The sequence below is a fragment of the Saprolegnia diclina genome (genome assembly GCF_000281045.1).
Source record: "Saprolegnia diclina VS20 unplaced genomic scaffold supercont1.29, whole genome shotgun sequence".
Lineage (NCBI taxonomy): Eukaryota > Oomycota > Saprolegniomycetes > Saprolegniales > Saprolegniaceae > Saprolegnia > Saprolegnia diclina.
In genome coordinates this window covers 680,357-692,626 of record NW_008246096.1, presented here as the reverse complement: position 1 = coordinate 692,626, position 12,270 = coordinate 680,357, and the positions used below count along the sequence as shown (strand labels likewise).

General features: G+C 56.0%; 4 protein-coding genes across 4 annotated transcripts; 3 read left to right on the top strand and 1 right to left on the bottom strand.

The window, feature by feature from the left end:
• SDRG_09334 (hypothetical protein) lies at positions 1 to 4,943 on the top strand (the record flags this gene model as incomplete). Its single annotated transcript, XM_008615259.1, has 21 exons — positions 1 to 60; positions 112 to 309; positions 351 to 577; positions 625 to 776; positions 823 to 952; positions 1,002 to 1,105; positions 1,155 to 1,232; positions 1,286 to 1,429; positions 1,471 to 1,798; positions 1,855 to 1,898; positions 1,952 to 2,243; positions 2,294 to 2,460; positions 2,514 to 2,681; positions 2,733 to 2,909; positions 2,955 to 3,055; positions 3,109 to 3,307; positions 3,363 to 3,605; positions 3,667 to 4,056; positions 4,106 to 4,187; positions 4,241 to 4,299; positions 4,348 to 4,943. Coding segments are annotated over 21 exons (3,871 nt in total), but the record flags the coding sequence as incomplete, so codon positions are not given.
• Positions 4,944 to 5,207: 264 nt separating this feature from the next.
• On the top strand, positions 5,208 to 7,634 carry SDRG_09333 (hypothetical protein; the record flags this gene model as incomplete). The annotated part of the gene is made up of 8 exons (XM_008615258.1): positions 5,208 to 5,324; positions 5,373 to 5,543; positions 5,599 to 5,845; positions 5,903 to 6,139; positions 6,191 to 6,354; positions 6,406 to 6,468; positions 6,510 to 6,567; positions 7,321 to 7,634. The coding sequence occupies 8 exons, from the start codon at positions 5,208 to 5,210 to the stop codon at positions 7,632 to 7,634; spliced, it is 1,371 nt and encodes a 456-aa protein (XP_008613480.1).
• Positions 7,635 to 7,916: 282 nt separating this feature from the next.
• Positions 7,917 to 9,080, top strand: SDRG_09332 (hypothetical protein). The gene has a single exon (XM_008615257.1). The coding sequence runs from the start codon at positions 7,931 to 7,933 to the stop codon at positions 8,975 to 8,977; it is 1,047 nt and encodes a 348-aa protein (XP_008613479.1). The 5' UTR covers positions 7,917 to 7,930; the 3' UTR covers positions 8,978 to 9,080.
• A 24-nt stretch (positions 9,081 to 9,104) lies between these two features.
• SDRG_09331 (hypothetical protein) lies at positions 9,105 to 12,169 on the bottom strand. The gene is made up of 10 exons (XM_008615256.1): positions 11,980 to 12,169; positions 11,446 to 11,929; positions 10,570 to 11,396; positions 10,248 to 10,520; positions 10,043 to 10,199; positions 9,837 to 9,996; positions 9,735 to 9,784; positions 9,581 to 9,682; positions 9,484 to 9,532; positions 9,105 to 9,442 (listed from the first exon to the last, which is right to left on the bottom strand). Exons 1-10 carry the CDS (start codon positions 12,130 to 12,132, stop codon positions 9,151 to 9,153), a joined length of 2,547 nt encoding a protein of 848 aa, XP_008613478.1. The 5' UTR covers positions 12,133 to 12,169; the 3' UTR covers positions 9,105 to 9,150.
• Positions 12,170 to 12,270: the final 101 nt, after the last annotated feature.

Below are 12,270 nucleotides of genomic sequence, written 5' to 3'. Positions count from 1 at the left end.
GAGGGCGATGGGCTTACTCGAAGACTTTTACCACGACATTACGAACGCGGATCGCAAAGGGTCTGTTTGAGCTGTGTCATGGCGTACTTACCCGGTGCATGCTGCTCGTAGTCAAAAGCGCGCGTCGAAGCGAATCTACAAGCGCCCTCAAGTCAAGCTTGCCGCATTGGGCGGCAGTGTGCCTCGTCCGCAGACAAGAAGTCAAGAGCCCCATGAAAAGCTCAGTCACATGCGTCTTCTCACTGCAATTCCAAAAGCACGAGGCAATCAAGACGATGACCGAGCTGTGCAGTTCAAAGTGGCGTGGAGGTACGCAGTCGTATATGTTTGTTTTATTGACGTCGCCACAGAGAGGTCTTGGGGACGCGCGACGCTCGAGTTATTGTCCCGGCGCCAACCCTGGCCTCAAAAAAGCCAAGCGCACCAGGTCTGAGCCTTGAAGGGACATCCAACTTTTTCCCGTTGCAATTGTTGCACCGACCTCAGATCCACATTTCCAAGTGGACACTCTTGGCAACGGACGACACCTTTGTCAAGATTGCAGCACACAATACTCGCATACGAAATTTGCGCGCTAGTGCGTATTAGCACTACGAATGGTCGATAGAAACTCACGTCGCATAGGAAGCGCACTTCGTCCCGAATCCTTTCAAAACAACGAGGACACCACTAGCATAATTGCCAACGGCATGGAAGCCTTGACCGACATTGGCATCTTTGCCATTGCAGAAGCCGTGCGCCGCCTCGAGTGCCTTGAAATTGCGAATGCGATCAAGGTCATACCAGCGCCACGGATTTGGATTGCTCACTGGAGATGTGTAGGTGTCGGACGCAGGTATGCGCACGCTCGCGCTACACTGCTCTACCCTGAGAACACTCAACATCTCTGGCTGCACGGGCGTTGCCGGAGCTGGTCTTGGAGCCATTAGTGACCACTGCACAAACATGCGCCGTAAGCACCATACGTGCTGCCGGAAATGGTTCTTCTCACGCAACATTAGGCTTGTCCATTGCGAACTGCAGCCACCTTGATGAGTGGGTTCTCGTGCGGCTGTTCTACAACTTTCAGCACCTGGAGCACTTGGACGTGGCAGGTTGCGCACAAGTACGAATGCCCACAAGATATGACCTCGTCGATCTTCGTTGGGGTATAGGTTGCTGACACGACACTCAAAACGCTTGGCTTCCAGTGCCGACAACTTACGTTCCTAAACATTTCGTTCTGCTCTCAAGTACGACTGCAAACATTCTCCTTATGGTCGAGTATGCCTACATCCTGCTTTAGGTATCCGACACGGGCGTCGTTAGCGTTGCTCAGTATTGCACGCGCCTTGAAACGCTGCTTGTTGCGACGCAAAAAGGTCGCGTCAACGAGCGCGTTACCGATATTTCATGTCTCTCGCTCGGCGAGCACTGCCCCAAGCTGCGGGTCTACCCTAACATCTTCGAACGTCATCTTACGTACTCTAGGTTCTTAACGTCTCAGGATGCACATTTGTGTCAGACGTTGGTATTGCATGGCTCGTGCAAGGGTGCTCGCACCTTGAGTCGCTAGACCTCACGTACTGCTTCAAGCTCACGGACGAAGGTCTTCGAAGCATTGGAGCCAACGCACCCAGTCTCCATACGCTCCGCATCGGTCACGCCAAGAACGTTTCGGACGTCGGCCTTCGATTCGTCTCAGAAGGATGCCCACATTTGAAAGTCTTGAGTCTGCGCCAGTTGTACCTGATTTCGGATGGTGTCATGCGAAATTTTGGTCTTGAGGGTCTTCAGGCCGTCGCCGCCACATGCCCGCGTACGTATTGCACAAACTTTCATCATCATCTTATTTCCATGCCTATATTCTTGTAGAGTTGTCAGAGCTCGATCTTGCTGGATGCTTTCAAGTCGTCGAGGTAGGCTAAACGCATACATGTTACATTATCTGAACGAAGAATTGTGCTACTAGCGAGCACTCAAGAGCCTGGGCGCTGGGTGCCGCGAGCTTGTGAAAGTCAGCTTAAAAGGCTGCTACAACACAACACCATGCGGTATTAGCCACCTGCTCCACGGCTGCCCGAAGCTCGAGACTCTCGACCTGTCAAACGTCGCACTGACAAGCAACCTTGTGCTTCACGACATTGCTACGTCGTCGTCGCATCTAAAAGAGCTCACGCTAGCCTCTTGCGACCGCATCACAGACCTCGGTATCCGGCATCTCGCACGCCTCTCGGATCAGCTCGTGGTGCTCAACCTCAGCGGTATTTTTGCCAAACAATGTTCCATTCGATGAGAGTATTGGCGTGCGTAGGATGCTCCCATGTTACGGACGTCGGCTTGCTTGCGTTTATTCAATCTTTTCGGAACCCAACGCCTGCTCTTTCACATTTGATCCTCAATGGGTGTTCGCTCGTCACCGATGAGTTCGTGAACCAGTTGGCGTTTGCCTGCTCTACCCTACTCACGCTGAGTTTACACGTGCGAGCTCGCCAGTTTTTTGTTGCAAAGTTCATTGTCATGTCAATAAATAGGGTTGCGGTATGTCGTCGCGTGCGCTTTTTGCACTCAAGACGTCGTGGCCATATACCGTGTTTCGGTCGACATCGTCCGAGCTTGGTGTCTTTCCCGCACACCGCGCCAAAGAGCGCCGAGAGATTGATGTCGCGGGCCAGCTCATCTTGGCAGCTATCAAAATCCAAGTACCAACGCCGCGACTATATTTTTCCCATTTCCAAGAATTGTTTTGATAGAACACATTTCGGCAGCGGCAGTCGCGCATGGCGTTTGCGGCTGCCCAAGAGGCGCACAAGCAGCACGTGGTTGTGTGCCGTATTCAAAGCTTATTTCGCGGTCGGCGTGGGCGTCGCAAGGCGCTCTTGGAAAAACTTCTTCAAAGCGGCGATCACCGCATGGCCACGAAGATTCAGGTAAATCTGTGCTGATAGTATAAAGTCGTCCATGAAGAGAAATAGCGCTGCTTCCGAGCCTGTCGCAATAAGAAACACGCACAGGACGAGTATGATGCACTACTGGAGAAGCGCTGCATTGAAGCGGCCATCTTCGTGCAGCGCCAGTACGCAAAGCTCGCATTTCATTCATCGCTATTGAGGGTGACAATATTTCTAGATTTCGAGCAACACGGCGCTCGCGTATTGCAAAAATTGCTCTAGCAGCCCATGTTCGGTCGAGCAAAAAGCAGCACCGCGCTGCCGTGGTCATGCAGCGCCGATGGCGGGGCATCACCGGCCGGCGACGCTACATGCTTGCCCATGCGGCCAAGAAGGCGCAGGACGCCGCTCAGGAAGAGTCGGCCACGCAGCTGCAGGTAACATCTTACCTCTTTAGCATAAAACGAGGCATTACCTGACGCTGTCATATAGGCACTGCTGCGGGGCCGACGCGCCCGTCAGGAGGCGGCGCGCCGACGGCAACACGATCTGATGCGCTCGTCTGAAGAGCAGGCTGCTGCGATCACACTGCAGTCTCAGTACCGCCAGCGCCTCGCTCGGCGTCAGCTTGCTGCGCGCCGAGAGCATTTGGCGCTTTTCCACCATAGTGCCATGAAGATGCAATCGGTGTGGCGTGCTCGTCAAGGACGTAATTTTCTGGGCGTTCTTCGCATGGTGCGAAAAAAAAAATGCAGGCGTTTGTTGCATGGCGGCCTCACACAGAATTGATGAGTAGGCCCAGCGCCGTCGAGACGAAGACGCGGCCGCTACATACATTCAAAGACAATGGCGGGACCGCAAGACCTTTTTGCAGCGCGTTTGGGAGCTCGAGCTTCGCCGTCAGCTACATACGCAACAAGGCACAGCGGCGAAGCGCCTTAGCTTGTGGTGGACCCACGTGCTTGAGCGGCGGGTAGCGCGGGTGCAGCTGAATGCGCTCCTCGCTCTGAAGCAACGCGACGAAGCCATGCTTTTTTGGGCGGCGCAGGTTGTGCAGTGCCACTACCGGCGCCACCAAGCGCGCAAGACTCTTGAAGCGCTCAAGGAAGCGCGCCGCACCGCGTGGAAGCATATGATTGACATTGACAACTCGCTCGAGAAAGGCGCCGGGGCTCCATACTACTACGTGCGGACACTAGCAAAATGATTTCTAGGATGCGATTGGTGTGTTGTAGAACCAGCTCAACTATGATGTGCGATGGCGCATGCCGGGCGAGCTTTTGACCGAGCTGCCACAGCCCAAGTGCGATCAATGCGGTACGGCGTGTGCTCTTGTCCAACACAAGTGCCAATGATACCTCGATATATAGAAAACGCATCGAGTGCCGAGGTTGAGTGCGCCCACTGCGGCGAATATTTTTGCCTGCCGGTACTGCACGTCGCTGAGCCGTGCGACCCTGAATCCATTCGTTTCTAGTGCTCGGACCGGATCCATGGACATGGGAAACGCCACGCGCACATGATGCGTAAGCTGTACAACTACTATCACCAACGCATCGACTATGGCGACGGCGATTTTCCGTCGTGGTGGCCGTCCGAGTGTGAGCAGGACGCATGGCGTCCGTGGGATTTCATCATGGGCGTGCCGCTGGACGGCTACGATGCACTCGTGCAATGGATAGAAGCCGAAAACTACCGACTCTTCCTCTTGCGCAACCCGTTGCTGGCAAGCGCCGAGGCCAGTTCCAAACTGCCGGCTGTCGACGATGCGCCCAAGGACGTTGAGCCGATGCAGGCGCCTATGACTGTCCGCGCAGTCAACGAAGACTCGCGAGGCAATCGAATTGTGTTTGCGCCCATCGGAAGCGAGACCGCCACGCCCGTTGACGCCGCGCCTGTCACCGCACCTGCCGACTTTGACGCTAGCTACGGCACCAAGTCCAAGCGTCGGAAGCGCCGGAAGCCGCTCGTCGCGCGCCAAAAGCAAATCTTAAACATGGAGTGAGGAGCGAATTACTACTACATGCATACTCATTTCACAACAACTCGCATTTCAAAACAAATGTGTTCAAATCAGGTGTATTGCTCGTGCCGATACTGAACACGTTGAAGAGTACAAAATGCGACGCCAAGTCAGTGTTTATGGTCTAAGGTGAGAGAAGCATCATGTGACGTCGTCGAATCCTCCGAGCACTTGTACGCGCGACCTTTCTTATGACGAGCTTGCAAGTTGCAGCTCGATTGTAAAGAGCTCGCTTGATCGATTTGCTGCGCACGAGAGTGAAAATGCATGCAACAGTGGTTTCACTGGCGTTTTGTAAAGCCGAGAGTCGAAACATGGCGGCAAGACTCGTTCTGTACCGTGGAAAGGTACCTGACGCGATTCGTGCCAAGATTGACGACACGATCGGGCGCACCATGTATCTCGTTCAAACAACAGGCCCGACCAACTATGTCGTTCGTCACCTCAAGAAGTTACATAGCGTCATTCTCGTCTCGTAGATCCAGGAGCAAAATAGCTCCACTAAGTACCGCGTGCTCATCGGTGCAGTTCAGTCGTGCACGTGCGGCGACAAAGATGTGTGTTGTCACCTTCTCTTTGTTATGTTGAAGATACTGCGCGTGCCACGGACCAACCCCGTCGTGTGGCAAAAGTCGCTCATTGATTCAGAGGTACCGTGCGTACGAATCGTAGGTGCCTGCGAGGATTAACGTGAACGAATCGTAGATTACAACGCTCCTCAGCGGTGGGTACAGTGAAGAAACGAATGCGCGCGCGAAACCTGCTTTCTTGCGCCGAAAGTTGGCCCCCGAGACACCCGAAGTCGACGAGACGACAAAAAAACAAGTCGCGACCCGCCATGCGCTTGTTGAGGGTGAAGTGTGTGCGATTTGCCAAGAAGAAATGGTCGAGAGCGAGAAAAACCTCACGTACTGCAAGCACGGCTGTGGCAACAACTTCCACATCGACTGCAGTACGCGCCTCTATCTCTCTATGGCGAGACAACATAGATAGGCTCACATTCCTTCAGTGAAGGTGTTTGGGGAGAGCCGGAAACAATCGAAAGAGCCGATTAGCTGTCCACTGTGCCGCCACGACTGGGGGGACTCGGCACTCACGGAGCTCAAGAAGGAAGCCGACATATCGAACCGCAACCCACTCGTGCACACTGGCACGACGTGCAAACAGTGCCAGACCAAGCCAATTCGCTGCAACCGATACCGCTGTCTCCAGTGCAAGCACACGGACCTCTGCGAGCGTTGCTTTAGTATGATTCAAGACGTATTTGACGTACGAGACGCCATTCATACCCTTGTAGAGAGCAATGCCCATGCCAAGCACTCGTTTGTGCTACGCAAAACGCACAAAGGCACGTGGTTTCCAGCGCTGCGGTCACTCCGTGACGCTCTACTAAGTCCTCAAGCGATAAACGACCTTGAGGGCCGAGAGCTTTCGCACGCCGACTATGACCTTCTCTGCGAAGTCTCTTTTTGAGAACCTCGTCGTGTCGTCTATAGTTTTCCCATCTCGTAGCTTGATGCAGCCGAAAAGTACCCACTACAAGACTATCTCATGGCCAATCTGGTCGGCGACAAGGTGCGCGCTGCTCGATTGTTTGGTTGCCTCAACCGACTTAGCTCGGTGCTGCACAAGCGAAAGCGTGGACACCTGCGAGTCCCGACGTGAGCAACTGGTGTATACTGTGTACGCAAGGCCTGCGGATGTCGATGGACATACGCCAACTACCGTGTCATGTATTCGACTTTGTCTTGACAATGTATCTTTCTCAATCTCTGTAGCACACGTTCCATGAGAGCTGCTTGCTGCAGCATGTCCTAGCTCAAAAATACCACTGTCCGATCGAGCACTGCCCCCATGTGCTTTTTCCAGGCCTAGTCAACGAGGCAGGTGCCTTGGCGAAGAAAGAGCGCAAAACCGAGCCAGCAGCATCCTCGGTACCTCTCTCGTTCGAATCCTTTTCTCAGTAGCGCGTAGACTGCGTTGCCACCAATTGGACTCATGTCGGTCGTGTCGCTGATGAAAAAGCCGAACGGCGCGATCGAACCACTCACTGGCGTAGTACGCTACAAGTCGCAGCAGCCTCTTACAGTGCTGGTACCGTTTAGATTCGAAGGCCGGCGGAGCCACAAAGTACTGACCGTGCGCGCAAGCACAAGCCCCATCCGCTCAAGCCACTTTCAACAAGCAACCAACAAGAGAACGACCTTGCGGGCATCGTGACGGCAAGCGCCTGTCACGCACCCACACAACCCGGAACGCCGCCTGGTCATCGGCTGAAAAAGACGACGCGTGTGCTACCTCACATGGCCAGCGCCTTTAAAGGAGCGATCGTCACCAGCGACAACCGTGTCGAGGACGATGCGTCCTCCTCGCGCCTCCGCTTGCCTGCACTCGGATCGATGGAGCTATCACTCTCACCCACTGCAGCGCGTCTCGCTCAAGCCCAAGTGACGCGGGACTTGAACCGAGCGCAATCCCAGGATCGCAAGCGTCGACAAAAGGTCGCCCTGGTGGAGCGTAAGCTGCAGCACGCACCTGGCTTGTCGTCGCTGCTGCCCTTGCAGCTGGGGCCGCTGGCGACAACCATCGATGAGCCGAGCCGCCAAGAGCGCATCGCCCAGGCCAAACTCGAGAAGCAGATCAAAGTCAAGGCCGAGCGCGAGCGCAAGCATGAGCTCGCCAAATCCCGCCGCCAAGAACAAGTCGATCACGAAGGGTGTCCGCTATCACTATTGGGCTAAAAGAAGCCAATCGCTGAGTTGAATTTTGTCTACATTTTAGCCAATCAACAACAACTCGTGCCCGGATCCTGCCCAGCGATCCAGCGAGCTCCGTGGCCGCGTCAATCGTTCCGTGTACACGCGATGGGGACGGACGGAAATGGGTCTTCTTCTCGAGAGGTGCATCGTTGTGACAGATCGCTGCGGGGAGGGGACGGCGTCGCAGGTGGTGGACGAGATGTGATTGGTGGAATTTTGTGTAATAATCGTTGCGCAATCCAATCGCGACCAGATTCGCGTTGCATTTTGCCCAATCCATGGCAGTGACGGGGGAAGAAGCGATGGCGTACGTACGCGAAGGCGGCGCCCACAAGAACGATGATATCTGGCGCTTCTTCACCAAGCTCGTGAACCGCGAGAAGTACCACAGCTACTGGTACGTCGAGTGCAAGGCCTGCCGGGCCGCCCACCAGACGCAGCTTGAGACCGGCGTCCACGGTGCGCTGGGCGCGCCAGAGCCCAAGGCCATCGTGTCCCGCCTCCAGCTCATGCGCAACCACCTCGGCAAGTGCCCGTACGTCGAAAATGTCCCGAAGGATTACCTTACGCCTACGCCGCGCCCGGCCAAGCATCCACGGACGAAGGCCAGAGCCATGGTCCCCGGCGCCACGAGCGAGCCGGACGGGTCCGTCGCGCCGACCTCGTGGCTGCGTAACCTCTACCGCGCGCACCAGCCACAGGCAGGCTTCTGGGGCGATGCGCGTTGGTACGACCTCCAGCTTGTGCGACGGCTGCCCCTTGTGCCCAAGATGCTCGAGCAGATGGTCTATGCGCTTCCACCGCTGGGCGAAACTTCCAAGGTCGCCGACCTCTGTGCCGGCAGCGGCCTCTGCGCCGAGAAGGTGCTCGAAGCGTACCCGGACGCGCAGGTTGTGCTCTTCGACCAGTCGCTCGAGCGCCAGCAGTTGGCGGCGAGGCGCTTGAGCCAGTACCACCGGCACAGCTACTGCACCATCAACTTGAACGAGGTCGCGGTGCTCGAGAAGGGGCCTTTTGACGCCATTACGGCCTCGCTCGCCGTGCACGTGCTCGTCGAGAAGCCGGACCACTACGCGCCGGACCAAAAGGAGCTCGAGTCGATCACGGATGCGCACTTGCGCATTTTCCAGCTCCTCTTCGACTCGCTCGTGCCTGGCGGCCACATTATCATGGGCGACCACGTGGGCATGGCAAGCGTCTTTGTCCAAATGAAGTGGCTCGAGAGCGTCGGGTTTGAAGACATTGACGTGGCGTGGCGTGAGTCCGACTTCTTCGTCGTCGGCGCGCGCCGTCCGGACCTCTCTCCCATGATGCAAGACATCTAGGAGCGCCATGTACGTTCTATTGCGTAATGAATCGTACAATTGGCTACTTGTACACTTGCGCTTACAGCGCCAATACATGCTGCAAGTTCTTCCCTGATCCTGCACCCCATCAGTGTCGCACGCATGATGGAGCACTTGATGCTGATGGTCCTGTTAAGTTAGCTTGCGTACACTTAGCGTTTTAGACGGAGGATCTGGCGCTGGTAGCGGCGAATGTACTTGTACCGAATGAGCGAGAAGAGAATCGCGACAGCAATCATGAGGCCACTCAGCGTCGTGGGCGCTATCAAGTCGACAAACACCATCTCAAAGAGATCCTCCGAGATCGTCGACACGCGGTGCTCGAACGTGCACGCCGCGAACCGGGCGCGGTGGTCGCCGCAGTGCGACATCAAGTTGCACAGCGTGCCTTCGTTCATGTGGCAACTCAGCTGCATCGAGAGGTGCGACGAGTCGCACGTAATGCTACATACAACATGAGTGCCTTCAGAAACAGACGCGCCTACCGCTGGATCAAGCCCGACTGCGTGTCGATCATCGTGATCGGGTCGTATTCTACCGATTACGTCAATCCACGGCAAGATATTTCCAAAGGCAGTCTACCTGGAATCACACACGTCGACAAGTGGTGCAGGCGCCTGCGGTCCACGATCGAGTTTTCGCCCGCAATGTCGTGCACGAGCTTGCTGTACGTTTGCACCGAGCCTGCAAAATCCGTTATAAGACGCTGGATGCATCAAGAGTGGGCAGAACGGACCTGGTGGCGAGAACGAGACGGATGGCTTCCCCAAGATCGAGCCCACAACGCTAATACATCGACGAGCGTCAGACCCGAGTGTAGCATCATCACAAATCGTACCGAGCGATGCCGCCACCGAGCGAGTGGCCCGTCAAGATGACGTTGCGATCCGTGATGGATTGGACGTAGTGCATGAGCTCGTGGTAGTACCAATACTCGTGGCTGAGCCCGAAGAGTGACATCATTTCGTGGTAGAGTTCAATGAGCGTCGAGAAGGTCACTAACCATGCATGAGATGAAACAAAGGCTTAAACGCAGCGTCGTACCGTCTGGCCACATGCGAATTGTGGGGAAAATGCTCGAAAGAATGGCAAAAATGACCGGCTCGGCAAACATCTTGACATCTTCGATGAGATCTCGGAACCGCCCGACGTCCGTCCCGCGCACCGAAATCACCGAGAGATTGAGTGCTGCCGAGTATGCCTACCACATTACAGGTGAAAACGTCAGGCCAAATCGTCACATCCAAACCTCGAAAAACTCGACTTTGGAGCCTTTTGCCGTGTAATTGTCCGGAATCCGAATGTCAAACATTGGGACACCCTCGGCCGTCTGCGGAAAGACGGCTGCGAGAAAGTCGGGGAGGTCGCTGCCTGTCGGGTTGAAGTACGCGGCTTGGGACATAAGTGCGTAGTCGACGAGGCTAAGATCGTGCCACCGGTTGCCGCAGCTCGCGTAGAACGGGGGCTGCGGCACTATCGGCGGCGCTTCGTCGCGTGCGAGCTCGAGCTTGAGGTTCACGACCTACAGATCAACCTCAGTCACACCCAGATGAAAACAAGGGAATGCTTACGCGTGCGTGCTGGACGTTGATTTCCGTTGGCGTCACGACAAGCGACGCGGCGTCTGGGAACCACTCGGATTGACGCTGGAGAAACGTGAGCGCACCAAAGCCAGAGAGGAAGAGGATGTAGAGCGCGAGGATGCTCGAGCCGGCGAGGAGGAAGCGAAAGGCGACGCGTTGGTACGTGCGCGGTCGAATGTGCTTGACCTGATCTTCGGACGAGAATGAAACGCGGCGACCGGGCGTGCTGCTGTGTGCCGTGTGCTGGAGCCACCGGAGGAGGCTGCCGTAAAGGAAGAGCGCCATGACGACAAAGATGTGCGGGTGGTCGATGCCTGAGACGCGGTACAAGAGGTACGCGGTGCCGGCCGAGATCGGAACGCTAATAAAGACGGACCGCGGGGACGAGAGGCAGAGACCCCGGAGACAAATGAGCGAGAAAACGTAGATGAGCGGAAGGAGGAGGTTGATGATAGTGAGCTCGAGCTGCGCGTGCACAAAGCCCATCTGCGGGTGCACGCACGCGCGAACAAAGACGATGACTTGGCCGAGAATGAACGACAGCTTGATGCGCCCAAAGAATGCGGCGAGGGTCGCATCGTCTGTCGAGGGAAAGGAGAGCGGAAAGCTGTGGCATACGAGCGTGAGGAACCAGAGGATCCAGAGGCAAAGGAGTACAAGGCCCGTCGTCTCCCAGCGCAGCGGCGAGAGGTCGCTGAACGATGTGAATTTGACGTGGAAGTGACGCAAGAGCCACTCGATGGTCCAGAGCACCGTAAGGCCGTTGAGTCCCATGAGTGAGAGCCCGAGGACGCAGACGTTGAGAAGCGACATGTCTAGATCAGCGCGATAAGTAAAACCATGCAGTCCAATCGATGAACATACGCTGGAGGATGACGCGCCAGCGCGGAATGATCTCGAGCACGACCTGCACAAACTGCCACGAGGCAATGATCGTGGTAAGGCGCAGCGACCTCTGGAAGACGGGGTACGCGGGCGTGAGGAACCGAAGATAACTCGTTTTGCAGATCGTCGACTCAATCGGCTGCGATGTGTCGAGGTTGGTGCACACGGACGGCACGACGATGAGGCTAGTGAGTAGCAGCAGAATGGGCAGCGCGCAGAGGAAGACGACGAGTTGCGGCGACGCTTCGTGGCGCATGACGCGGCGGATGTACGGAAAGTCCTCAACCGATTGCCACGTGAGAATCCACGTCGTGCGGCCAATGCTAAGGATGATGCCAATGACCGAGTAATGGACGAAGAGCACCGAGAGCGCTTGGGACCACGGCATGGTCGCGATCGCAATGACGTTTTCGCCGAGAAGCGACCCGACGTTGAAGAGGAAGCCCCAGAGAATTGCCAAGGCCTGGTAGTAGATGCCATGAGCGGTCAACGAGGATGCAAGTGCTGTTGTACCTGCAGCATGATGTAGACAAACGAGTACGTCACGACGGGCGGCAGAAACGAGAGGTGCGCGTAGATCTGTGTGGGCAGATAGACGCCGACGAACTGGAGGTAGCTCTCCATCTTGGCCATGTGCGCCACGATGAGGCGCCGAAGCAGGTCCATCCGAGTCGCGCGGTGGTAGAGGACTTGTGCGATCTCGCCAAAAAAGCACTTTGAGCGCCGAGCCAATCACATGACGTCACACTCGTGTCACTTCGAGCGTCACCACGCTTTTTTCGTTTTGCGTGCCCCTCACCAAGG